We start from the raw sequence: 26,182 nt of genomic DNA, 5'->3' as shown, positions 1-26,182 counted from the left end.
ACTAATTACCTGAAATACATTCAATATTTTTTTTTTTATTTTTATAACAATAAAACACGTGATATATAATCAAAAGAATTTAATGAGGACAAGTTTACAAATGTAAACAGAATGTCAATTTATATCAACTTATAAGTGCTGTAATGAAATTTTATTTGACGTTACCCAGATAATTTTATATTTTTCTAATCAAGTTATGAAAGTACAACCAATTTAAACAAAATTTATATATACGAGTATAGTAATATAAGTACAAGTATAGTCTAAAATAAAAGAACTTCGTCAAGTTGTGAAAACGTAGAAAAGAATCAACTTTTGATACTAACACGCTAAATAAGTAGGTTTGCAATAAAATCATTTTGGACAAGGTGCTTATATTTTCTGTTTGCCAATACACTAACTTTGACGTATGCTAGCTACCAAATATAATTAACATAAAATCAATTACAAAGGCTTTTTCCGTATTCTGTAAAGCCCATTGTTAACTTTAATCACAATATGTATTCCACGAAAGGTTGTCACCACTGGATGACATTTTTTACCTATAATCTCGGTTTTGATCAGTAATTAGCATTAAATTAATTGATTATTAATAATTACAGTTCTAAATATTGTGATAATGATATTTCAAGGTGGGAGGCGGAATTTGGCGTTTAATTCAATAATATCTGACTAAAACCTGTTTTTGCAATAAATATATTTTGATTTGATTTAATTTGTAAAGTGAATACGAAATCACGTGACTTAAGAATTACTAACAATCAGTAGTCGCTAAATTTCGTATATATCCACTGTTCACTAACACCTATAAGTCAAAGTTAGTAAATTGGCCAGCTGGTCCGGCTTTAGGATTTTAACCAATTCAAATAATTTAAAAAGTGCAAGTAAATAAGTAATACAAAATATCTATTTGAAAACTAGAACTTCTACACCATATTCTTTGCAAAGTTTGGCGACATGATGCGCCGCGACTGCTGCACGGCGGGGTAAAGTCGCGACGTCGTCGCCTGTCGCGAGACGAACGTTGAATGCTTGGAAGCGATTTGTTCCTGGCATCATGCGACCTATAACCCTGCAAGTAATCCATAAAGAATAAACCATAAAAAATTGATTAAAAATTCAAAGGTAGTTATAAAATAAGGCTCTTAATAAAGAAATCATCCCTTGTGATTATTGTTGGAATATGCCTAAATAGTTTCTAGCTAATGATTAAGGCATTGATTAAGGCATTGTAAGGCATACAATAAGAAACCTTACAATAATGCCTTAGTCTACTACCACTTTTATTATAAAAATGAAAAAAGGAAAGTTAAATAAAACTGGAAATTGCGACGAAATCTGATTCAATGTCAGTTTATTGGCAAATGGCAAATCTGGTAGAAACCTTGCTTTCCTGGCATTCAAAACGGCGACTTATATAAGGTAAAAGAAAATCTAAAAATTGGTTCCAGTATAAAATGCATTATTGATTATTTGAATTGTTCCCCCGAGGTACCCTAAGGTAAGGTTAGAAAAGATGATGTGAGGTCATAGATTTAATGGGTGAGGTAAAGTGACGTACACATTAAATGCAATTTCATCTCGTAAATATCAATTTACCTGACTGTACACGGCGGCTTCAGTTCTGGTAGAAAGAAATCGATTTCATAGTAAACTACCTGGATAGCTGGACCGTTGTCGTCCCTTACTACTAAGTTCTTAGCACAGGCTTCACCTGCTCTCACATTCACGCATTTACCTACAAAACAAAGAAGTCTTCAACAATAAGTAGGTACACTAAGTACGCCGCAACTAACGCAACAAACGCGTTTGTCTTGGCGTCTGCTCTTTACCATCTACGACGAACGGCTATACGCAAGTATTTTTTTATTCAATGACAAATTAGCCCTTGACTGCGATCTCATCTGATTTTAAGTGGCTTAACTATAGGCAGTTTGTAGACAATTATAATTGTTTAATTGGTTTCTTACCAACAATTTCATACATCACCATGATGCCTATATCTTGAAGGGATTTATGCCATTTGAGAATTTTCTCAACAGGCCCTGAGAAAACCCTTCCACCAGATTTCTGCAATTCCTGTTTTGACAAGAAAAATGCATACAATGAAACAATAACAAACAATAAATCTAATAATTTAGGTAGATACAATGACGAGTTTATAGTAATGATAAGTTTTAAAAAATATTTTAGACTATAGGACAATATGATAACATTATTTAATGTTTTCAATGGTAATGATATGTTTAAAATTAAAATTAAAAGCAGTTAGATAAAACTTTAATATTTTGTAAAGGAATATGACGTTATAACCTTTACATAGTAAGGTATATCCAATCTCAAGTCATTGAAATGCTATCCGTTTGTGGCGATATTATTTTTAATCTTTAGGGCTGCGGATCGTTCGACGGAAGCTTATAGTTTTTTAAAGAGAAAACGACGAACCGGATATTGCGAGCGCCACCCTACTTTCGACTTCCCCAATGAACTTTATTTACTGGGACAAAATCACTCGCTATTACCAAGAACGACAAAGGAAAAGTGCTGCATTCACTTTTATGACGGGCAATTTCTTTAAGTTTTCATTTTATGAGTGGATCACAACGATAACATGGACCGTCACGACGCAAAGATTTCATTAAGATCCAAGTGAATGCCGCGCAGATATTATTTATTATTTTATACTCAATAACATTAGCCCTTGACTGAAATCTCACCAGTGACGATGCAGTCTAAGAGAAAAGTGGAAGAGGTACAGGTTTTACAAGTTCCTCGAATACACGATTACAAGGGGTATTAACATTCATTAGTTATTTTATTGCAGAGGGGGGGGGGGGGCAAATGAGTTTTGGTATGAATTCTAAGAGGATATTTGATGACTTGAGCTAAGTCCTTTGTTAGGCAGCGTAGACACCGTCACGCTGCCAGTCGCATTAGTGATTTTGTGCAATAATGTTTTGTGTTGTAATTATTGCTTAACATAAATTGTTTAGTGTGGGCATGGAGAGCATATCGGGCAGGGAAAGTGAGTGATGCATTCTAAAGAGATTCCTTAAACCTACTCTCAAGGTCACAAGTCCTGGGACCTACTCGAGGTGTTTCCTCTACCACAAAATAATGGTACAATCACTGTCACTGCTACCCGTCACGTCACACAGGTTTATTCTACCCATACCTCTGAAGATTTTTACGCGGTATTGTACTGGAACGCTAAATTGGTTGGCGACTGATTGGTACGACTAGCTGGTAGGGTGGTAACTAGCTACGGCCGAAAATAGAGGAAAAGTATTGCATCCACTTTTATGACGGGCAATTTCTTTAAGTTTTCATTTTATGAGTGGATCACAGCGATAAACATGGACCGTCACGACGCAAAAGATTTAATTAAGATCCAAGTGAAGGCCGCCCAGATTTTAATTTAATTTATCGCGCATAAAACTAAATTGAAGCAGTTTCCCATACAACTCAACGCGGCTAATTACTTTCAATAGACAAGAGGGGAATTAATTAAATTTTAGTGCTTTATAAACTTTGGAACTCGTTTCTTTCGTGGATGTAATAAGCTGAAGTTATTTCATATTGCGAAATGTAAGAGAATATTTTTGGTCCAAACTAAATTTTGTATCTCACAAAGTAGAAGCGTCTAAGGTCAACTTTTTTCTGACTTCAACTTAACTTATTTCGTGTTTCATGTTTATTTATCTTGAGGAAATCTGCATATCTAAGAATTTTCTTAATTCTCTACGTGTGTGAAGTCAGGCCAGCGTGGTGGACTAAGGCCTAACCCATTCTGAGAGGAAACTCGTGCTCAGCAATGAGCCGAATATGGGTTAAAAATTATGAATCACCGTTCCGTAGATCCAGAGTTTACTATAGGGTGTAGAATAACTGGGTGTTATTTGTGATATTTTGGCCAGGAGTTTTTTACTCATCGATATTTTTTTTAATAATTCAGTTTTACTGAATTTGATTTATAAGACCATTTCTAATTCGGATCTTCAGCTATTTACTATATTCTATTTTATTTATGTTTTCTACCCACAGCATGATAAAGTTGGTGATATACAATGACACTTGCCTTAAGTTTCTCCGCACGAGTTTTAACTTGGTTTGGTTGTTCGGACTTTAATAAATCATTATCTATTTTCTTCTTGATATCCACTGAAATACAAAGAATGGGAATGGATGATATAAATATAAAGATATATATTTATTTGTATAACAATGTTATTCTAATACGTTATTGCCTGCATTTGAAAATCCACCACCACGGTGGATTTTCAAGTGGATTTTCAACAATCACTTTAGTTCAGCTTTTTACTATAAAACCAAATTTATCTGTCTTCTATACTTATAATAAATCTGTAGAGAGGAATTCTGTACATTTAATATATTTCCAAAATAACTATCAGGGGGTGATTAGTGATCGATACTGATGCCAAAAATGCAATCAGTAAGATTTTTGTGTCTGTCTGTATGTATGTTATTTATAGAAACAAAAACTATTCGACGGATTTTAACGAAACTTGGTACAATTATTCTACATACTCCTCGGCAGGTTATAGTATACTTTTCATCACGCTACAATCAATAGGAGCAGAGCAGTGAAGGGAAATTTTGGGAAAACGGGAGAAGTTACTCCATTTTTTAAGCTTCCGTCGCGTGTACAGCCTTAATGGTTAAAGCTACAAAGAAATCATTTATTACGGAAATGTTCTCCTTAAAATTATATAAAAAAACACAATAGCATATATATGTCTATATTTTATCGCGGGCGTCCGCTAGTACTTATAATATAACTGGTCGAATTCTATACATTTATTCGCAATTTGAGATTTTACTTATACCATTTGTAACACCAAACGTTACCGTGGCATAACTGACGCCAAGAATCTATACTTTTAATACGAATTCTGTACATTTTGTACATTCTGTTTTTTAAAATTGAAGATATTTTTAAAATTTTTGTTGGGGGCATTATTAGCTAAAAATATTTTTTTCCATTTTGTGTCTGTCTGTCTGTCCGTGTTTTTTTGTTATTCGGGCATCACGCTGAAACTACTGAATGAATTCAAATGAAATAGCACGGTTTAAAACCATAATGAATTAGTTACCTCAAACTCTCTGACGTATTTATAAACAAAAACCCTTTGTCATCCAGATATAAGTAAGTAAGTCCTAAAACTAATTTATATAACTTACCCTTAGGTATCACTTGCGAAGTTTGCAACTTATTAGTTATTGTTTCGTTTTCTTTCATATTTTTGTAATTAGCTTCAGCTGCGTTGAAATTGCGAATATTAGTATCAGTTTTATTAAAATGTTGGTTAGTAAATTGAGCTTTATTAAAGGTTTGTTTTTCTTCAGCTGCATTGTAAAACTGGTTAGTCGTTTCAGTTTTATTGAAATGGCGGTTATTCAAATCCGTTGCATTGAAATTCTGACCAGGCGCTTGAGGTATTTTGAAATGGTCATTATTTTGAGCTCCGTTGAAATTATTATTATTTGCATTTACTACATTGAAATTATGATCATTCTGATTGGCTTTATTGAAATTATTGTGATTGTTAAAATTTCCTTTATTAGTTTGAGGTCCAATGAAACTGCGATTTTGGTAGTCACTACCAAATGTATTGAAAGCCATAGGTTGAGGTGTTGAATGCTGTGCATATGCAGGAATATTATCGTCACTATATGCTGCTAAATATCTAGGATCAATGCCAGATGCAATTTGACCTTGAGGTTGTATAACCTGAAAATATTTAATCTATTATGTGCTAATTAAATATCTCTTTTTTAGAATATTGATCTATATATTTTAAATTTTCAATAGACAAACAGACTTTTTTCTAGAAATGCACTTTTGGGGGCTATTTTACTATAGTGGAGAATTAGCGGCAACTCGACATTACGAATTTCGGATTCGTATCTATCGGTCTAATACGAATCTATACTCCATGATTATCAACCCGTATTCGGCTCACTGTTGAGCTCGAGTCTCTTCTCAAAATGAGAGGGGTTAGACCAAATTGTCCACCACGCTGGCCCAATGCGGATTGGCAGAATTCACACACGCAGACAATTAAGAAAACTCTCTGGTATACAGGTTTCCTCACGATGTTTACCTTCACCGTTAGAAACATGTGATATTTAATTTTTTTTAATGTGTTTGGTTGACTATTGTGATTGAGTAACAGTTAAATTCCATTTTTTTTTATTCTTTACAAGTCTAAGATGGAAGCGGGCTAACTTTTTTTTTTTTTTTATATTCTTTACAAGTTAGCCCTTGACTACAATCTCACCTGATGGTAAGTGATGATGCAGTCTAAGATGGAAGCGGGCTAACTTGTTAGGAGGAGGATGAAAATCCACACCCCTTTCGGTTTCTACACGACATCGTACCGGATACACGCTAAATCGCTTGGCGGTACGCCTTTGCCGGTAGGGTGGTAACTGGTAGCCACGGCCGAAGCCTCCCACCAGCCAGACCTGGACAAATTAAGAAAATCTCAATCTGCCCAGCCGGGGATCGAACCCAGGACCTCCGTTTTGTAAATCCACCGCGCATACCACTGCGCCACGGAGGCCGTCAAAAACTTGTTAGGATCTAAATGCTCGTGGGATAATGATAAAAACAAATATACTTACACAATACACACATAATTACTTAGCTCTAATATAAGCGTAGATGTGTAGCCTATGGGTACTAATATAGCAGATTTTATCATATATATTCTTACACCACACATAAATACTTTTTTCTATACTTATTTTATAGAGCTATAAGCTGAAGAGTTTGTTTGATGCGCTAATCTCAGGAACTACTGATCCGATTTGAAAAATGTATTCAATATGAGATAGCCCATTTATAGAGGAAGTCTATATTTTATCCCCGTATTCATACGGGAACGGCTACCACGCGGGTGAAACCGCGCGTTGTCATGTAGTAATATATAAATACACACAGACACTGGAAAACAACATGCTCATCACACAAATATTTTCCAATTGTGGGAATCGAACCCACGGCCACCATTGCCACGCGGCTGTCATGAACCTTACATTTGGCGAATATGGCTGCACTTGAGTCGTCATCAGTCTTTGATGCCCTAATACTTGCATGTTTACATTTGGTACATCACCAACGTTGGCTCCGTAGAATACATTTTGAGGTCTGAAAATTAGGTTTCATATAAATAACAAAAAATTGAAAATTTTTAAAAACCCCCGATTGTCATGAAATTATTAATTACACTCTCAAGTCGTCAACATTCTCTTTCATTTGAGACCGCACTCGAGTATATTTGCCGATATTCCGTTATTTCCCCAATTTCACCCTCCACAACTTTTAAACGGCTCAACCGATTATCATCAAATATGTCGGAGAATACTCGTCACCTTTAATGCAAAAACAACTAAATTGAAATTGGGAGCTATAATGCCACAGACAGACTGACAAACAGACAGACAGACAGACATGTCAAACTTTTAACAGCCCTCTTTTTGCGTAATGGGTTAATAAGCTCATCACGATATTATTTGCATTAATTTTCGTATAATAAAATCAAAAGGTTGGAGGGGAATGGGAATATTGGTCATATTTAAAAGATATGACAAATATTCTTCAGAAAAAAATATGTATACATAATATATTAACAGTAAATCAAACAATACATTTAAAAAATTTAAGTGTCTATCTGTGATTTCAAAATAACTGTCTTATCAAGTGCTTAAATAGTTACTGACCCAATAGAAAAACACCGTCTGTCTGTCTATCTATTTTTTCGCGCTAATCTCTGGAACGGTATTTTTTATCCTCTACAAATTACTTGACTGCCCTTGACTACAATCTCACCTCATGGTAAGTGGTGATGTAAACTAAGACGGAAGCGAGCTAACTTGTTAGAAGTAGGATGAAAATCCACACCCCTTTCGGTTTTTACACGACATCGTACCGGAACTTTAAGTGTCATTTACAACTTTTCTCCAGGCTAAGAATTTAAACTGAAATTTTTTTTGAAGAAAGAAAAACTCAGCATCTCTTAAAGCCCGACACAGGATTCGAGCCCAAGTCGTCGTGATCCGAAACCACAGTGGCTAACCACTGGATCAACGAGGCAGAGGAGAGGAGGTATATTTAAAAAAAATTACCATATCTTTTTTCAATATGAAAAATACTCCAATGCTTCTCTAACTAGTCGGGAAAGACTGTATTAGGAGTGGGAACGACAATAGTCTAGCTAGCGGGGATTGAACCACTACCCCTTTGTGATGTGTGAATCCGGCCGCTTTACATTTGACCTATTGCAACATAAGACTACCTTTTCCCAGAAAAATCACGCAGGATTTGTGAAAAACTGAATTATACGCAGACGAAGTCGCAGGCGTCTGATAGTTCTAAAAAATATCTAATGGACTCAAGAGCCTGTGAAACACAGACAAATTATATACTCAGAGGCACAATTATCCGCCCACTTTATTATAACGCGAGTATATTAAAGTGGGCGGATAATTGTGCCTCTGAGTATATTTAATCTTATTTTACTGAGGCTGAAACATTGTCAGCCTATGCCCTTACCATGTATAGATAAGAATGGCAACCAGTTTGGACTGTGGTCACTTTCAAAGGTCAAAGTTCAATCTATCCGTTAACTTGCATTGGAATAGCAGTAAGATGTCCCGTAATGTTTCATTAAAACAAGCAACGATTTAAATTAATTAGGTATATTGCACCTACTAGTAGGTATACGTTGTTGAATATAATAAGCCGATGGAGCAAAAAAGTCGTCTTTTGTTTTTTTGCTTACTACTAGAATTTGAATTTGGAATTCTTACACGTGCGACTAATAAATTCCGATCAAATTACAAGATTCCCGTTTGGATGTGACCGCAATCCGACAAATCCTCAGTACAAAAATAATAGCGGTAGATAATAAATGGGAGATAATGTCAAGAACAAAATCCTTAGAGGGATTCCGAGTCCGCAATCTTCCGGCTACTTACATAGTAATATTATTTCCTGTACTAGTCGTAGTTGCTGAAAACGCAATCATTTGATTTCCCTCGGGGTACTCTGAAAAACGTTGATTTTACGATACAAAATATATACAGTGGATTGTGGATTACGACTGTGTTATTCATCCGTGAACTTTTCCTTTTCAGGCAAACTTTTAGCTAACACGTAACAAGAATAATTCAATTGATAATTTTACCCAAAAAAAAATTGTACCTTTCTCTCCACCCCTTTGCACTCTTGTTACATAACGATCCATTGCTGTATAATTTTGTTATGTAAGATTAATATTTAAACTTAAAATTTAAATGTAAACTTATTAATTTATTAGTTTTTCACGCTTGACGAATGGCGGCAAAAATTTATTTTTTTCCTTTTTTTTAATCTCGACCTCCAGAGAGGCAAAGATCTATAACCATACAGATTTCAAATTGTTTTCGAGAGCGCAAATAAATCTTTTGAATAAAACATGATGTAATGTATTAATGGCGTTGGCGCTTTTGTATTTTATTGTTAATTTATATACAGTCGTAGACTCCGAACTTTAAATGAAGTCACTGGTTCCTGAAGTAGAGATCAAAGAGGATTCAAATTAAACTAAAATACGGAGCTCTATGTGGAAGTCATACTCTATGGTTGATCAATCATAGACTCTAACTCTAACTCTATTTTACATCTGTGGTAAAGATATAGGGATGCTTATTAGAAGAAAAATATCGATTCAATAATATCGATTTATCCTAAATATCAAATGATAACAATTTTTTAACCGACTTCCAAAAAGGAGGAGGTTCTACGTTCGGCTGTATGTATGTTTTTTTTTTTTTTTATGTATGTCCAGCGATAATTCCGTCATTTGTGGACCGATTTTGAAAATTCTTTTTTGTTTGAAAGGGTTTGATTCCAGGGTGGTCCCATTTTTTTCATGTCAGGATCTGATGATGGCATCCTGGAGAAATCGAGGAGAACTTTCGAAAATCGTAGAGACGGCTAGTACGTTTGTTAGTGTTTCCATACGGTATTTTAAACCACTACAATTTTATGAAGGTCTGGAGTTGGTCTGATGATGGAGCCGATACACAGACGATGGAACTCGTCAACGATTCACAGCAGGTACCTTTTGTTTGGGCTTGATTTATTTGTATTGATGAGAACTTTCCACCTAGATGGGTTGTGACTGTATTAAGGGTCTGATGATGAAGACGAAGGACAGTTAAGAGAACTACTCAACGGTTCACAGTAGCTACCTTGTGTTTGGACTTGATAAATTTGTATTGATTGACTTTCCACCTAGATGGGTTGTGACTGTATTAGGGGTCTGGTGATGAAGATGAAGGAGAGTTAAGGGAACTCCTCAACGGTTCACAGTAGCTACCTTGTGTTTGGACTTGATAAATTTTATATTAATGAGAACTTTCCACCCATATGGATAGTTCGTGTGGATAAAGGGGGAGTGAAGTTTTGTATACGAGTTAAGGTAGTATTTTTAAAATTGGGATTGTAGAACTTAGATACTTATCATAAGAAAATAACGTTTTAACTAATTGCTCTTTAATTTTTGTTCACACTTAGTAGGTGTGCTAACACTAAAAATTAAAAATTTTAATAAAAAAAATTCAACCGACTTCAAACTCAAAAGTTTACCTAAACTAAAAAGCAAAAAATAACATCTTACCTATGTGCTACCTTCTGATCAGTTTGAAGGCGGTGCCAATCCAGTGTCATGTTTTAATTAAAGCCGTTTTTGAAAGAACCACAGAAATTTTGTAATTTAAACGGCTTGAATTAAAACATCACTGGCTTGGCACCGCCTTCAAACTGATCAGAAGGTAGCACATAGGTAAGATGTTATTTTTTGCTTTTTAGTTTAGGTAAACTTTTGAGTTTGAAGTCAGTTGAATTTTTTTTATTAAAATTTTTATTTATTGTTTTGTTTGTTTTTTAAAGCTCTACGGGCTTTGTTATACGTACCTTTTGACACGTGTTATTGCATGGTAACAATAATAAAGTGCGGTGGTTATATTGATATTTTATACTAAATAAATAATTGTTAAGGTATTCTTTATTAATCTAAACGTGCTTCAGATTATATACTTACCTTGCTTACACATTTGGATAATCTGAGATAGATTTTTATCATTAATTGAACTATTGAAGACGATTCAGTTTTTCAAATGATTGATTGATTTCGTTCAATCAATGACGTTTTGACTTTCTACTTTAGCTGCGTGCCTTTGAATTGGAATTCTTTTAATAATTGTCGACTGTTGAATGTCAATTCAATTAAATTTTTGATTCCAGGGCTTGCTGTTTTACACACCAATTGGGTACAATTTACTTCGCTAGAGTATTTTTATGTTGTCACTAGGGATGATCGATATTTGAAAAACATCAATTTTGGAAATCATCAAAATTTTAATGTTAATCGAAGATTGATTTTGGGTAACATCGATTATTTACACAATAGTTCCTTTCAACATCGATGATCATCGAGCATCCCTATTTGTCATTTGTCAAATTGTCAATGTCATATTTCATATTTTTTGTAAAATAAAAATGCGTGTGATTGTGACTGTAAATCATACAAATTTATAAATAAAATGTAAAACTTGTAGATCACAAATACAAATACCAAATCCGCATAAATTTAAAATAATTGAAAGAATTCCCATCATTTTATATAATAAAATACAAGCGAATACACTCAACGCTTAAAGTTCTTTCACTCGCTTGTTTAAGTTATAAAATAATTCATTTACTGTATGAGTCAAAGCACTTTCAGTATTTATTAACATATATAACTATGGAACTACAAGATACGTATTACAATAAATCTGAATATGTAGAAACTGTAAGTAAACACAATCAGCCTATAGTAACCCTGTTAAGTAGTAGTGTTGGTAATTGGTATTTTTATTATACTGGTATTGGTGTCTATTTATTTAATTCATATCACATGAACTAATACATTCATTGCCTTGATGATCTCAGCCTTGATTGTGAAGTTGGTAGTGTTATACTCATCAGCATATAAGATGTTCCATTTACATTTAATAGTAGTCATTAAAATCATTTAACTTCGTCTAATGTGAGTTGTCAGATGTCACTAACCCACATTAGAGCTGTGTGGTGGATTTCAGCTCCTTAAAGGTACCCTGATAATAATGGCTATGTAATTTGTAGGCATCTGGAAACAAAGTAAGCAGACAAACTGTTCTATGTGGATCCCAAAACATAGTGTTACATGGTAAAGTCATTGTACAGAGTGATGCAATCATCAGGGGAGACCTCGCTAATGTCAAAACTGGAAGATTTTGTATTATAAGCAAGGGCTCAGTCATCAGACCGCCATTTAAGAAGTTTAGTAAAGGGTGAGACAGCTAAGTTGTGTTATTTATACTGATATAAAGACTAGCTGACACCGCGCGTTTTCACCCGCATGGTTCCCGTTCCCGTAGGAAATATGGGGATAATATATAGCCTATAGCCTTGCTCAATAAATGGGCTACCTAACACTTATAGAATTTTCCAAATCAGACCAGAAGTTCCTAAGAATTGTGCGTTTAAACAAAGAACTCTTCAGCTTTATAATATTAGTATAGATGTAAAGTTTGTTAGGTTGTAGGGGGTAATCACTGGATCTCCTGAAATAATTTTAAAAATTCTGTTACCAATAGAAAGCCACATTGTTTCTGAGTGTGATGTTTTATCCACATATTACTACAGGAATGGGAACTGCACTGGTAAAACTGGGGTATCTGCTGGTAGTGTATAAGTAAAGCTAATACAGAAAAGAAATGTCTTATCATAGATGGCTTAACTTGAGACAAGAAAAAGACATGACAACCCATAGCTGCAGAATCGAAAATATTGCTCATTCCTCCAATGAAAGAGAAAATATTCTAATTCTGCCCCTATTTTTCAACAATTTGTCTCCACAAGATATGTAAACAGTATGTTAGGCCTCCTGAACTCTTAACACTTAAGTTTGTGTTACTTAATATTGTTGCTCAAAATTGAGCAACAGTTACTTTATCTAAAGTATATAAATCTTACCATTTAACTGTTTGTTAATTATAAATATGCTCCAAAAATTCTGGGCCGAATAAAGAAATTTAAAGCTACAATATCAACAAGTTACTTATGCTGTATTTTATCCCTGTATTCCTATAGTAATGGGAACTATGCAGGTGAAACTGCAAAGGTTTTGCTAGCTGCCATTATGACACTATAATAAGATATTTAAAGTGGTTTTTCAGATAGCATGGGTACGGTGACAGTCGCCTGTATGAAGTTCATAATATGTACTATGAATCGTGGCAAACTTTCAAGAGTGAAACGAACTGTCATCTGCACCATCCTACATGAAACAAACTAATATCATTTTATAAAATCTAAAAAGATCATATTAGATTTTTTTATGTTTCCTGCTTTCTTTTCAGAGTAGCCTTCTTCCCTTTACAAATGGGTGATCATGTGTTTGTTGGTGAGAACACTGTTGTAAATGCAGCAGTTGTTGGCTCATATGTGTATATTGGGAAAAATGTTGTTATAGTAAGTATGACTGTTACTTGTTCAACTTTATTTTTGTTGTTTCTGAAATGAAAGATAAGTGTTGGTATTACAGTACAGGCAAGTATAACACTGCTTATAGGTTAGTTTTTCTCAGCATCTGATCTTTATATCCCAATTTGTAGATCAACGTTAATCTTCTTTCTTTAAAGAAATTTTTTGTAGTAGCAGTAATAGGGAAAGTGGTTGTATTACACACATATTATGCCTCAAAGAAAAATTAAGCCCTGCTCATTATCATAAACATATTTATTCTGATAATGGTTTGATTTATTGTATCAGTATAGAGTCAAATATTAAATTTTGTTTATATTTATTTGTTTATACACTTGTACATCACAGAACAAGAAAACAAACAAATACAGAAAAAAGTAGGATGCAAAAAGGCAGCCTTATCACTTCATAGCTAAAATATTAGAATAATATTTTTAATATCTCAAACTCAAGATAGATGTATGTTCTTAAACAAGAGTGTTTTGTAGTGTAAATACACCACCATACATATATATGACTTGTACAAGTGAATGTTTTATAATTAATAATATTAAAATTTCAATTTCAGGGTCGGAGATGTGTTTTAAAAGATTGTTGCATGATTGAAGATAATTCAGTGTTGCCAGCTGAAACAGTTGTGCCATCATTTGCAAGATATTCTGGCAACCCTGCCAGACTAATCACCACACTACCCGAAGCTATGCCTGATCTCATGACAGAGTTTACGAAGAGCTATTACCAACATTTCTTACCTACCACTGTTAATTAAAATACAATCATAGATTATTATTAATTATTAACACAGAGAATTATACATAGAATAAGGCTTATGTAATATTTAATTGCTATAAACTTCTAATTATGTATATAAATACATAATAATTTTTAAAGATAATGTTTTTTTTTAATGTAAGTATGAGTAAGAAGGAATCCTATTCATATGTCAGTAATACATATATAATGTGTTACAGAGACCTCGTGAAGACATGCACAGCTGCTACATCTAAGAGTTGAATTATTATCTATCCATATTCATACGTAATATTAGTTGTGACAGTGTGTGTGTGTCTGTTTGTTTGTCCGTCTTTTACGGCAATACTGAGCGACGAATTGGTGTGATTTTTTAAGTGGAGACAGTTAAAAGGCTGGAGAGTACAATTTCATATAGCTCCATCAAAGATTCGAACCCAGGACCTCGTGATCCGAAACTACATAGGCTCACTACTGTTCCAGTGAGGCAGACTTATGCCTATGTAGGTACCACAGATCCTAAACGAAACTAAGAAACACTTAGTACTTGATTGCCGTAACTGCCTGTTAACTAGTTTAATTTAAAGACTATTATATATTTTATAAAATAGAGAGGTCACAATTTTTTCTGCGGGTAGGAAGTGTAGGGAGCTACACTCGTAGACAGAGAAGTAATTAGATAGCTACCATTACATTCCTCCAAGAAAGAATAAATAGGTAATTCAAGCGTGAACCCTGGACTCTGGATGTTAGATCGTGATCATGTACTTTTGACAGAGGGGTAACGTCTTGCGAGGCAGATTATTTTATATAAAAATTAACCCTTGATCATGCCATCACGCGTGAACGGCTGAATCGATTTCACTATTTATTTTTGTCATGTCAGGAGAAGGTTCTTATAACAGAAAAAAATTAATAAGTTAAGGGGTAGGCGTAGGGTAGGGGTAATTGAAAGTCTATAATTATCTAGTTTCACGCGGACGAATTCGCGGGCGTCCGCTAGTAGGTCTATATGTAATAACTATACCTACTCTCAGATCTCTGGTAATTGGTCCGAGAGCACAACAAAAGAAACCAAATGATATATCTATGGAAACCACGGTAATAGTAACAGTAAGGGATTTATTATGAGATTAGGTGGTGATGATGGTGATAATAGTATTTATCATAGATAAAACCATGATAAAACACACATAGCTTAGAGCCAGAATCAGAACCCGGAATTAGAAAAAAAATCAAAATGTCATCCGAGTTGACAAAATGTGTTTTGTGTTGTTTTCTGTGAAATGGAAATGTCAAATTTTAAAAAAAAGTTTGTAGGATTTCTTTAGATTTCGGATATTTATTTTCGTTTTAATTGTTAGATTAATTGAAAACGAACAGTTAAATTCGATTCAATGCAGCCCCGACATTGAAGTAACGCGTCAATTGACATGGCATTCCATTATTCCGAGCTCTCTATGCCAACGGAACACGTCCTATTGCCTGGTAAAAGCTTTGTGCTGATTTTATTGGAAAAAAATAACTTATTACCGACTGCCTTTATATGCAATTTACTTTAGTTCTATTACTTAACACAGTAAAAGAGAAGGACCGGCCTCAAACAGCTTACGACACTACTTGATAACACGTAACCGTGCAAAACATCTTAATGTTAGAGGTTTCAGAATTGCTGACACCGCATTTTCGGAACTGTTTAAAAATTTTAAATTTTTAAATTGTTTTTCGTCTTAACAGTTAACATTAGCGAACCCACCCCTATTTCTTTTGTTTACCCTCAGGAGAGTAAACAATAAAAAAAACATTAAACTTAGATATGTGATGATTTTTTTATTTTCTTTATGAAGTTTTGCCCAAACCTAGTGCAGTTATGCGTGTATTGAATATAGTTCTGGGTTCATGTGTGTAATTTACAGCTTGAGGCAAATGAGGGATTTAAGTTTATGTTGTTGTAAAATTGGGACAGATCTGGTCTGGTTGTGCTTATGGCTTTGGCTAGTTATTGCATAACCTTGCCATTAAAATATTTACTGCAATGCCTCAGGACTACCAGTCAAAGGTTGATAAAATTAGTAAAAGATCAGAGACAGTTACTCCTATCTTCCATTGTATTGTTACTTAAAATCAGGTGAAATGCCAGGGAAATGTCAAGTATATTAAATAATAATAAAGATTAAAGTTAAACTTCTGGTAAAACCTCAGAGTTGAGAGGTTTTTAAGTCTCAAAACACTGGTTATTAAAATTCACGACTGCTTAATATCTATGGGTTTGTAAAGATCAGTGCCATAACTATAGGATGACAGGACATGCAAAATGCCACAGGTCCTCTGTAGGGGCTCTTAGTGTGACTTAGTATTTCTGGGTCCCAAGCCAATGAATTTAAATTTAATCAGAAGGTAAAGTTACTCCACTTACTGTTAGACTATTATATAGAATTAACAAACCAGTTATAGTAAGAATCAATGCTTATTTTAAAATATAGAGCTAAGGGAATAAGACGTACTTTAAGCCTTCACAAAGGTATTAAAATAGTATTTTTTTTTAACTTTCATATTACCTATATTTGACTGTCAAAAATTTATTAAGGTGAAGAATATTTTTAGTCTTAGATTATTCTCGACCAAAATTAATACAGTCACTGGTGCAACAATGGATAAAAAGCAAAATAACTACATTTGCATAAGCTGTGCATCATGCAGTGATCCCGGGATCATGCAGAAAAAATAAGAGCAGAGCGGAACCTGTTATTTTTCTCTATAAGATGGTTCTGGTACCTGTACTGTGTGAATGAAAGAAATGCTAAAATATTTGTTGGAGACATACAACCTTATATTTAAAATCAAAAATACCAGTTAATCTCTAATACTACTACTATGTAACTTGTCTCTCTTTTACAGAATTCCCTCAACCGTTTATGGTAAAAAAAGAAGCAGATTATGAGCTGAGAGCTGGTGTGTTAGTGGATGGCGGGAACCGATTTGGTGTTTCATCTGTGATATTTGATAAGTATGAAGAGTTGATATGGATGGGGAACCAAGGGGTAAGTACTGTCACTTTTCTATGTAGTTTTTAAGGTCTTTGTCTCTTCATTAACATTTCAAAAATGCAATTATTTAATTATTATTATTCTAATATCTTTCATTAGATCAGTGCACATCTGGAATTCTTATGTAGACATTAAAAACTATCAATTGCTGACAAACATGTGAAGATCGGTTGATTTATTACAAACATACCAAATTTAAAAATTTTCAAAGAAGTTATTTGTCAATAATTACCAAATTAGGTTATACTTAGATTTTCTATACAATTTTTACCAATTTGGACCATCAGATTTAAGTAGAGATATTTCAAAAATTGTGTTTTATTTTAAAGTTATGGAGTCAAAGAGATGCAATACTCAATCATTCCAAATATTAATAACTAGTTGACGCCGCGTGGTTTCCGTTCCCGTAGGAATACGGGTATGATTAATAGAGCCTTCCTTGATAAATGGGCTATCTAACACTGAAATAATTTTGCAAATCTTACCAGTAGTTCCTGAGGTTAGCACGTTCAACCAAACAAACAAACTCTTCAGCTTTATAATATTAGTATAGATATTATTTTAAGTAAAACAAAAAAAAAGATATTATTTTAACATCAAAATTTTATTTTAGGGCCATGTCACATCCTACTATGGGCCCCAATTGCAAAGATATACATCATTCCAAATACATGTGTGTGAGGAAGTGAGAGACATTTTAACATTAGAAGAAGGCATATATTGTCTTACTAAAACGTCATTGAGACACCAAATACGCAGGGGACTGCCGAGGCATACGCACAAGTAAGATTTTAAGTAGATTGGATTGTGAAAAATATTCTTTTTTTCCTGGAACTTCTCTATTCTTTGACACTGAGGTTGGCCATTGTACGTAGGTCCACTAGGTGCTGGTCCCCACTTGAGTCACTCTAGTCAACCGAACTCACACCAGAAGCTTAGCAGACTACCCAGGTCACCGAATGCCTCATGGAGTGTTGTTGGGGAACTAATGTGTGCTGCGCTTTGTTCAGATATACAATACCTCTGCATCTAAGCATAATCTTATCTCCATGCATGTACACCTACACCAGAGGTTCCCAAACTTTATTTTCTCATAGACCACTTTCTAATTAAACTTGTTCAGATGGACCCCCTGCTAATTTTCTATATGAAACTCGACAAAAATGTGATTCGATTTACCTATGGAAATTTTCGTTGCAGCTGAATCAACAGCCACCAAGAAATGATAAATTATTAAATTGATTGTGCTGTCAGTGGATGACAAAAAGTTAAATTGTTCAGGAAAAATTTATTTCAGCCAACTTTTGATAATTACTCACAGCAAAAAAATCACAAATTATTTAATTTAAAAAACATTTGGTGCGTTTCTTTTTTTTTTGTACCGTTTTTCTCATGCAATCAGAGTCAGGAGACGCTGAGCAGGGCTGTTGTAGGAAAATTTGGTACGAAACTAGATAAATTTTCGTGGACCCCAACTTAAGAATCGTGAACTTCCATTTTATGTTATGTCAACATAGCCCCCGCCGTGTCTTCCGTAGACTCCTGAGGGTCCACCTAGGGAATCAATGGCCTACACAGAGGACCGTTATACCTAGAACTGAAACCACACACTTAAGACAGCAATGCTACTTAGCCGCAGAAATAAGCATGGCGGCAATACTTTCCTGAACAAGTCCTATTTCAAAAAGTTTTGCTATTAACTAAATTCTTCTTGTTTCTGTAGGTCACCTAACATGCAGGATATGCAATGTTTGTTCCAAGTTGACACACACAAGGTACTGATGGGTGGCCATCAAGACAAACTCCTGGAGCTTGATCTCAATAAATGGGTGGAAGGTGTTATTGTAAGTAAATTACAAAATGGTTTTTTTAATAATAATAATAATATTTCTTGCCACAAATAGTTGAAGTAGATCAATTTATATTAAGCTAAATTTACGTTAGAGTGCCTTTTTTTTAAATTACAAAATTAAAAAAATTATAAAATTGAATTGAATGTGTATTAACTTTGTAATTTGTAAAAAAATTAACTGTCATTTTCTGATCTGCCTATCCACGACTTACGTGGCTTTATCCAACTACAGTACACTAAATACCATACATAACGATACTTTACACTGCATTGCAGTTATTACTGCTCATCTCAGTAGTATTTTTTGAAAGAACATTTGCCATATCTTTTAAATATGACCAATATTCCCTTTCCCCTCCAACTAATCGGGAAACACTGTACGACAATAGACCAACGGGGTGATGATAAGTCTGACCGCTCTTACCGTTGAGCTATTGAGGCTTTATAAAGTTCCACAGTTAGCTAAAACCTAAGTGTGGAATTTTCCAGAATGTTCCAGAAGAGGGTTGTGCGGTACTACGTAGCGGTGGCGGGTCGGTGGTCGCGTGCGGCAGCGCTAACGGCATGATAACGCTGAGGGATATCAGATGCTTGAGCAGTGTGGAGCAGTCCTTCAGGGCACACACCGCTTGCCTGTCTGACTTGGACATGCAGGGAGATATGCTGATCACTTGCGGATTTACTCAATCGTAAGGATGCTTATTATTGTAATAAATATCATCATCATCATCATCATATCAGCCAATGGACGTCCACTGCAGGACATAGGCCTTTTGTAAGGACTTCCAAACATCACGATACTGAGCCACCTGCATCCAGCGAATCCCTGCGACTCGCTTGATGTCGTCAGTCCACCTGGTGGGGGGTCGGCCAACACTGCGCTTACTAGTGCGGGGTCGCCATTCCAGCACTTTGGGACCCCAACGTCCATCGGCTCTTCGAACTATGTGCCCCGCCCATTGCCACTTCAGCTTCGCAACTCGTTGAGCTATGTCGGTGACTTTGGTTCTTCTGCGGATCTCCTCATTTCTGATTCGATCACGCAGAGATACTCCTAACATAGCTCGTTCCATCGCCCGCTGTGTGACTCTGAGCCTTCTTATGAGGCCCATAGTTAGCGACCAAGTCTCGGAACCATAGGTCATCACTGGCAACACGCACTGTTCTAAGACTTTTGTCTTCAGGCACTGAGGAATTTCGGACGAAAAGATGTCGCGAAGTTTCCCGAATGCAGCCCAGCCGAGTTGGATTCGACGGTTCACCTCTTTCTCGAAATTGGACCTACCTAACTGGATCATATGTCCTAGGTATACGTATTCGTCTACCATTTCGAGTGCAGCGTTCTCAACTATAACTGGGTGGAGCGATACATGAGCATTACACATTATTTTTGTTTTGCCCATGTTCATTTTCAGGCCCACCTGTTGAGAAACGCTGCTGAGGTCATTGAGCATGGTACTAAGGTCATCCAGAGTCTGTGCCATGATGACTACATCATCCGCGAACCGCAGTTGAGTGATGTACTCGCCATTGATGTTGATGCCAAGTCCGCCCCAGTCCAGAAGCTTAAAGACGTCTTCCAGTGCGGCGGTAAATAGCTTCGGAGAGATCACATCTCCCTGACGCACTCCTCGCTGCAACTGGATTGGCCTCGTAGTCTGATCCTGAATACGGACTGACATTGTGGCGTTTTCGTACAAGCACTTCAACGCTTGGATATACCTGTAATCAATTCGGCATCTCTGCAATGACCTTAGCACAGCCCAGGTTTCCACCGAATCGAAGGCTTTTTCATAGTCCACAAACGCTAAGCATAGTGGCTGGTTATACTCGTGAGTCTTCTGTATAACCTGCCGCAGCGTATGGATGTGGTCTATGGTACTGAAGCCTTTTTGGAAACCGGCTTGTTCGGGAGGCTGGAAGTCGTCAAACCTATTAGCGAGACGATTCGTAATGACTCTCGAGAACAATTTGTAAACATGGCTTAACAGCGAGATGGGTCTGTAATTCTTCAGCAAGGTGTTATCACCTTTTTTGATCACCGTCGTCGTCGTCTTTTTTGACCACCGGGCACCGTCGTGCCCTCGTGAATGACGGAATTGAACAATCGCTGAAGGACTTTAAGTATCGGTTTTCCACCCGCTTTCAGGAGTTCTGCTGTGATTCCGTCCTCACCTGGCGCCTTATTGTTCTTCAGGTGTTTGAGAGCCACACTAATCTCATATAGGCTGACGTCCGGGATATCTTCGGTATAGTGTCGGGTCAACTTGGCTCTGGGGTCTTTAGCCAAGTTGTCAACAGGCTGCTGAGTAGTCGTGTATAGCTGTCCATAGAACTTCTCGACCTCACTTAATAACTCGGGCTTGGAAGAAATCAGATTACCGTGCTCGGTCTTCAAACGCGTCAGCTGCCTCTGTCCAATAGACAGATCTCTGGCGTAAACTGTAATAAATATACGCTACTTATATACATACAGGGTGTCCCGTAATTAATGGATAAAACGCAAATAGATGCACCAACTTATTATCTAAAACTAATTTGAATATCTTTCCAAAAATCCCTAGGGTGACCAAGTTATATTTTTTTTAGGATGTTTCGAATTTTTTATAAGCTACTAGCGGACCCGGTCAAGCTTCGTTTTGACATAAGTGCACTTATTCTCTACCCCTATCCTACCCCTGCCGCTTGACTCTTAAACGTTTGTATGGGAAATAGAAAAGGGCAGTTTTTAGGGTTTTCCCGGAAATTATTTGATTTTTTCTCACCTTTTAAACCTTTCCTATACCTCCACGAACGTTTCAAGACAAAGATAAGATAAATCCGTTAAGCCGTTCTTGAGTTTTAGCGAGACTAACGAACAGCAATTCATTTTTATATATATAGATAATTGAAAAACTGATTCAAGATGGAAAAAATTCAAAAATCCGAGCTTTAGAGCTTTATTGCTTAAAATAGAATGCATTTTATTAAACACTAGCGGACGCCCGCGACTTCGTTCGCGTGAAACTCGATGTAAATTTTCAACTACCCCTACCCTACCTCTTCCTGAAGGTTGAACAAGTGTGTTATGAGTGATTAATTCGATTTTCTCGGTGGACTGTAGCAAAACTTTTATTAAGGTTGCTTTCGTTTTACTAAAGCATGACGTGACTTGTCTATGACTGAATGACCAACGATGAACTATATTTGACCACTTTCGCCCTAACAGGGCAAATCACTTGTATGTTTTTGTTCACTTTTTGATGGCCTCCGTGGCGCAGTGGTATGCGCGGTAGATTTACAAAACGGAGGTTCTGGGTTTGCTCCCCGGCAGGGCAGATTGAGATTTTCTTAATTTGTCCAGGTCTGGCTGGTGGGAGGCTTCAGCCGTGGCTAGTTACCACCCTATAGGCAAAGACGTACCGTCAAGCGATTTAGCGTTCCGGTACGATGCCGAGTAGAAACCGAAAGGGGTTTAGATTTTCATCTTCCTCCTAACAAGTTAGCCCGCTTCCATTTTAGACTGCATCATCACTTACCATCAGGTGAGATTGTAGTCAAGGGCTAACTTGAGAAGAATAAAAAAAAAATGTGATATAAATGATTACTTGATGACTGGCTGAATGTATTGCAAAACCATATTGAAATTGAAAAAAAAAACTTGTCATTGAATAAAAAAAAAAGTCCTCTTATGTCATCCCAGTTCGTCATCTCCTGTCGCCGAGCCGTACGTAGTGGTGTGGGACGTGCGCTGTCTGCGCGGCTCCTCGCTGCGGCAGATACCCACCATGTCACCGCCGCAACTGCTGCACTTTGTGCCCGCCGTGTCGGGACGCGCGGTCGCTATGGCCAGCGATGGGCATGTCACGGTGTTGGACGTCAACGATTCGCTTAAACCAGAGTCACAATCTGTGTTTCAGGTTAGTTGTTTGTTATTAATAGCAGTTAATGATTAAATGATGATAGGTTTTCCCCATTTATTGACATCATCTATACTAATATTATAAAGAAGAAGAGTTTGTTTCTTTGTTTGATTGAACGCGATAATTTCAGGAACTACTGATAATGATGCTAAGATAGCCCATATATCGAGCAAGGCTATATATTACCCTCGTATTCGTACGGGAACGGGAACCACACGGGTAAAACCGCGCGGCGACAGCTAGTTGACAAATAACGGAGATGGTCCAAAATTGCATGCCCAGGATTAGTCACTGTACACTGTCGGAAATAAAAGAAAATTATTTCTTTAACTATTTTTGATTATACAAATCTACAAATTTACATTAATTCTTTCGAAATAATTCATTTTCTCCAAAAAAAATACAACACTTTAAGGGTAATAATGGCGGATTAATGACGTATTCAATGCAGTAGTAGATTTGACGTTTGCTGTCAATTGTCATTTCATAGTTGCTCTATGGGCGCCATCTTTTTAAAACTCAAAAATTTGGGTTTTAATTTTATTTATTTCTTATTTAGGTAAACCTATTCACTTATATATACTTTAATAAAATCTTTGTATTTTTTAAATTTTAATGATATGGGGTAAAAATTTAAAAAATACAAAGATCTGAAATGGACATCTTCTTTACAGTAAATATCATAAAAAGGAAAGATTTTTGTTTATTGCTTTGTAGTGAGTATTAGGCTTCACAATTAATAGACCGATATAAAAAATGTAAACGCAGTTACAAGACGGTCCTGGGTTCGATCCCAAGCTGGACCGATTAAAACTTTCTAGATCTGGCTGGTGAAAGCCTTCGGCTGTGGCTAGTTACCATACTTACGTGTGTACTTGCTAGTCTAAAATTAATAAGAACTAGCTGTGCCCCGCAGGTTCACTCGCGGATATGTTTCCCTTTAAAATATAGAAGCGTTTGCCTTATAACCCAAAAAAAAATGTTAAGATACAAAAATGCCATATATTGTTCCAGGTAGAAACTCACAGTTCCCAATGCAGTGTGATGGACGTCTCATCGACGAGTCAGGCTCTCGCGTTTGGTGACCTCGGCGGGCACATCCATATGTTCTCAGCTAAACACAACCACGAGCCTATGTATAATAGCTTCTCTAGGTATGCTATAATTGTACCCTATTTTATTCTACTAAAATTTGGAATAATTTGCATATGATTTGAATTAAGGTTAACAATGTTAATAAAATTTAGGTTATAATATATATGATTTACCAAAAGGATGGAGGAGGTTAGCTTGAGACAGAGATGAGTGGAAAAAAGCGGGGGATATTTTATTTTATTTTTAGTTAAATTTAAAATTTGTATTATTTATAAGTCAAAATCTAAAAGGTCAGCGACTAAAGGCTTTTATTATTATTATTATATATGAATTTGGGTTATTTATTTTCTTTGCATTACCTATTGGTATGTGTTAATCAGTAGCGCAGTATGCGGTAGAGGGACCCTGTATTAAAACCAGCAATATACGAGCGGCGAATTTGGAATCAATTTAGTTTTTGATTTACTCTAATCTATTTAGTTTCAAATTAAATAGTGTTTTTCGAAGGTTTGCCGCAAAGCAATGTGACTGGCGACGGTGAATATAATTTCTCACGGTTCAAGGGCTCTTAAGTTATAGGAGGAAGAAACATTTACTTAGTCGAGGGTACTACAACATTGATGAGTTCCTTAATGATAAAGATGCTTGGAGGCCGCTGGATCAGCTTCCACCTTCACACAGGAAGTAAAACTATAAGAAATGTAAACAGTAATTGTTATCAATTGTAAATTATAATACTGTATGACTTTTTCAAAAGAGCAACTGTTGAGTTTCTTGCCGGTATCTTCTCAGCAGAACCTGCCTTCCGAACCGGTGGTAGAATCTTTACAAATAGTCAACTGACGTGTCAAAAGTGCTTGTAAACTGAGCTTATTTGAAATAAATGATTTTTGATTTGATTTGATTTGATTTGGAGGTGATTAAATTTTTATTTGGGGCGCATGAAAGTCAAAAGTAGACTAGAAAGTTTTGTTTCAATGTTGATAATTTATAATTGCTTGTAGCTATATTATTACAACCAAAAATTACTATTAGACCTACAGAGTTCGGTGATCCGCTGCCATCACTGCCCAGAGTGAGTTTCAAGGACGAAACCTTTAGTTTCTCGTCCATCCCTCGGCCGCCGCTCACGACTGGCACCAAATGGCTCAGTGACATGCCTCCAGAGTTCTATCACAAGACTTACAGGTACCTATAACGCGCTGTAGTCTAGGATCCGGCATTAGAAATATATACCCTCATCTGTTCTAGGAAATAAATAACAGATAATGTTCACAGTGACACATTGCAAATAGGTTTGCGGCCAAACACATATTTTTTCATACAAAATCTAGGAAACCATGAACTTGATCAAAGACAACCTAATACAGTTAAACTAAGCATAAAATAAGCTTTCATTTAACATATTAGACTACTAAGTAATTGATGAAGGTATATGAATAACATTACTAAACTCTTTATATCTGGCAACCCTACAGTTGCAGGGTGAAAGCAGGCAACCTTTACTTTTTTAATTCTTTTGGGAATATTCTATTAAATGTACGGTATTTTTTTTTATAATAAAATCAATGAGGTTATGAAATGAATTTAAAAAAAATAATCATTTTAAACTTACTGTTCGGCCGCAATTTAACTAGGCAATTTATGTGCAATATGTCAATGTAAATATTTTCTATCATTTATTTCTTATCCCAATTAAATAACAGATGAGGGTATATATTTCTTATGCCGAATCTCGTATTACTAAGAGATAATGAGATATATATCTATAGTCCCAAGATGCACTTCACGATATATTAAGACGGGAGAATGACAAAAATGTCAATCTATAGCGGCACAATCCAAGTTATCGTTCTCTCTTCTTTCGGTGCGTTTGGAAAGAGAAAGTGATATCAACCCCGTCGCTATTGGTTGAAAATGTGTCAGTGACGCATGCGAGATCTGTAAGGAGAAGGGG

The 26,182-nt window shown here is 35.8% G+C and overlaps 3 protein-coding genes across 4 annotated transcripts in view; 2 read left to right on the top strand and 1 right to left on the bottom strand.

The window, feature by feature from the left end:
- Nucleotides 1-838: 838 nt before the first annotated feature.
- LOC112050598 (uncharacterized) lies at nt 839-7,860 on the bottom strand. Its single transcript, XM_052885551.1, has 7 exons — nt 7,856-7,860; nt 7,063-7,174; nt 5,626-5,752; nt 4,079-4,161; nt 1,971-2,079; nt 1,600-1,738; nt 839-1,072 (listed from the first exon to the last, which is right to left on the bottom strand). The coding sequence occupies exons 1-7, from the start codon at nt 7,858-7,860 to the stop codon at nt 907-909; spliced, it is 741 nt and encodes a 246-aa protein (XP_052741511.1). The 3' UTR covers nt 839-906.
- Nucleotides 7,861-11,541: 3,681 nt separating this feature from the next.
- LOC112050600 (dynactin subunit 5) lies at nt 11,542-14,474 on the top strand. The gene is made up of 4 exons (XM_024088896.2): nt 11,542-11,864; nt 12,197-12,384; nt 13,456-13,567; nt 14,148-14,474. Exons 1-4 carry the CDS (start codon nt 11,817-11,819, stop codon nt 14,346-14,348), a joined length of 549 nt encoding a protein of 182 aa, XP_023944664.1. The 5' UTR covers nt 11,542-11,816; the 3' UTR covers nt 14,349-14,474.
- Nucleotides 14,475-15,580: 1,106 nt separating this feature from the next.
- The window catches only part of LOC112050597 (PAN2-PAN3 deadenylation complex catalytic subunit PAN2), a 28,567-nt gene continuing 17,965 nt past the window's right edge, over nt 15,581-26,182 (top strand). The window contains exons 1-8 of one of the 2 annotated variants that reach the window (XR_002887167.2): nt 15,581-15,817; nt 17,228-17,370; nt 17,990-18,159; nt 19,100-19,220; nt 19,718-19,917; nt 22,911-23,127; nt 24,145-24,284; nt 25,261-25,413. Coding sequence is in view for 1 of the 2 variants with exons in the window: in XM_024088892.2 (XP_023944660.2) it covers nt 15,763-15,817; nt 17,228-17,370; nt 17,990-18,159; nt 19,100-19,220; nt 19,718-19,917; nt 22,911-23,127; nt 24,145-24,284; nt 25,261-25,413 (1,199 nt within the window). In the remaining variant the exon portion in view is untranslated. The remainder of the gene's footprint in view (nt 15,818-17,227; nt 17,371-17,989; nt 18,160-19,099; nt 19,221-19,717; nt 19,918-22,910; nt 23,128-24,144; nt 24,285-25,260; nt 25,414-26,182) is intronic. The other variant, XM_024088892.2, reaches the window with a different exon arrangement.

Source organism: Bicyclus anynana, chromosome 14 (assembly GCF_947172395.1).
Source record: "Bicyclus anynana chromosome 14, ilBicAnyn1.1, whole genome shotgun sequence".
In the NCBI taxonomy this organism is placed as follows: Eukaryota; Metazoa; Arthropoda; class Insecta; order Lepidoptera; family Nymphalidae; genus Bicyclus; species Bicyclus anynana.
The sequence above is the reverse complement of the archived record's forward strand: the minus strand, read 5'-3'. Positions and strand labels throughout refer to the sequence as shown.

What these genes read in the sequence shown, in the direction of transcription:
- LOC112050598 (XM_052885551.1), bottom strand. An exon ending in TGCAGCCATATTCGCCAAAT is followed by an intron (nt 5,753 to 7,062) that starts GTAAGGTTCATG and finishes AAATATTTTCAG; the next exon opens with GTTATACAACCTCAAGGTCA. An exon ending in GGTGATGTATGAAATTGTTG is followed by an intron (nt 1,739 to 1,970) that starts GTAAGAAACCAA and finishes TTTGTTTTGTAG; the next exon opens with GTAAATGCGTGAATGTGAGA.
- LOC112050600 (XM_024088896.2), top strand. Translation starts at nt 11,817, where the DNA reads ATGGAACTACAAGATACGTATTACAATAAATCTGAATATGTAGAAACT. An exon ending in TTTAAGAAGTTTAGTAAAGG is followed by an intron (nt 12,385 to 13,455) that starts GTGAGACAGCTA and finishes CTTTCTTTTCAG; the next exon opens with AGTAGCCTTCTTCCCTTTAC. An exon ending in TTGGGAAAAATGTTGTTATA is followed by an intron (nt 13,568 to 14,147) that starts GTAAGTATGACT and finishes TTTCAATTTCAG; the next exon opens with GGTCGGAGATGTGTTTTAAA.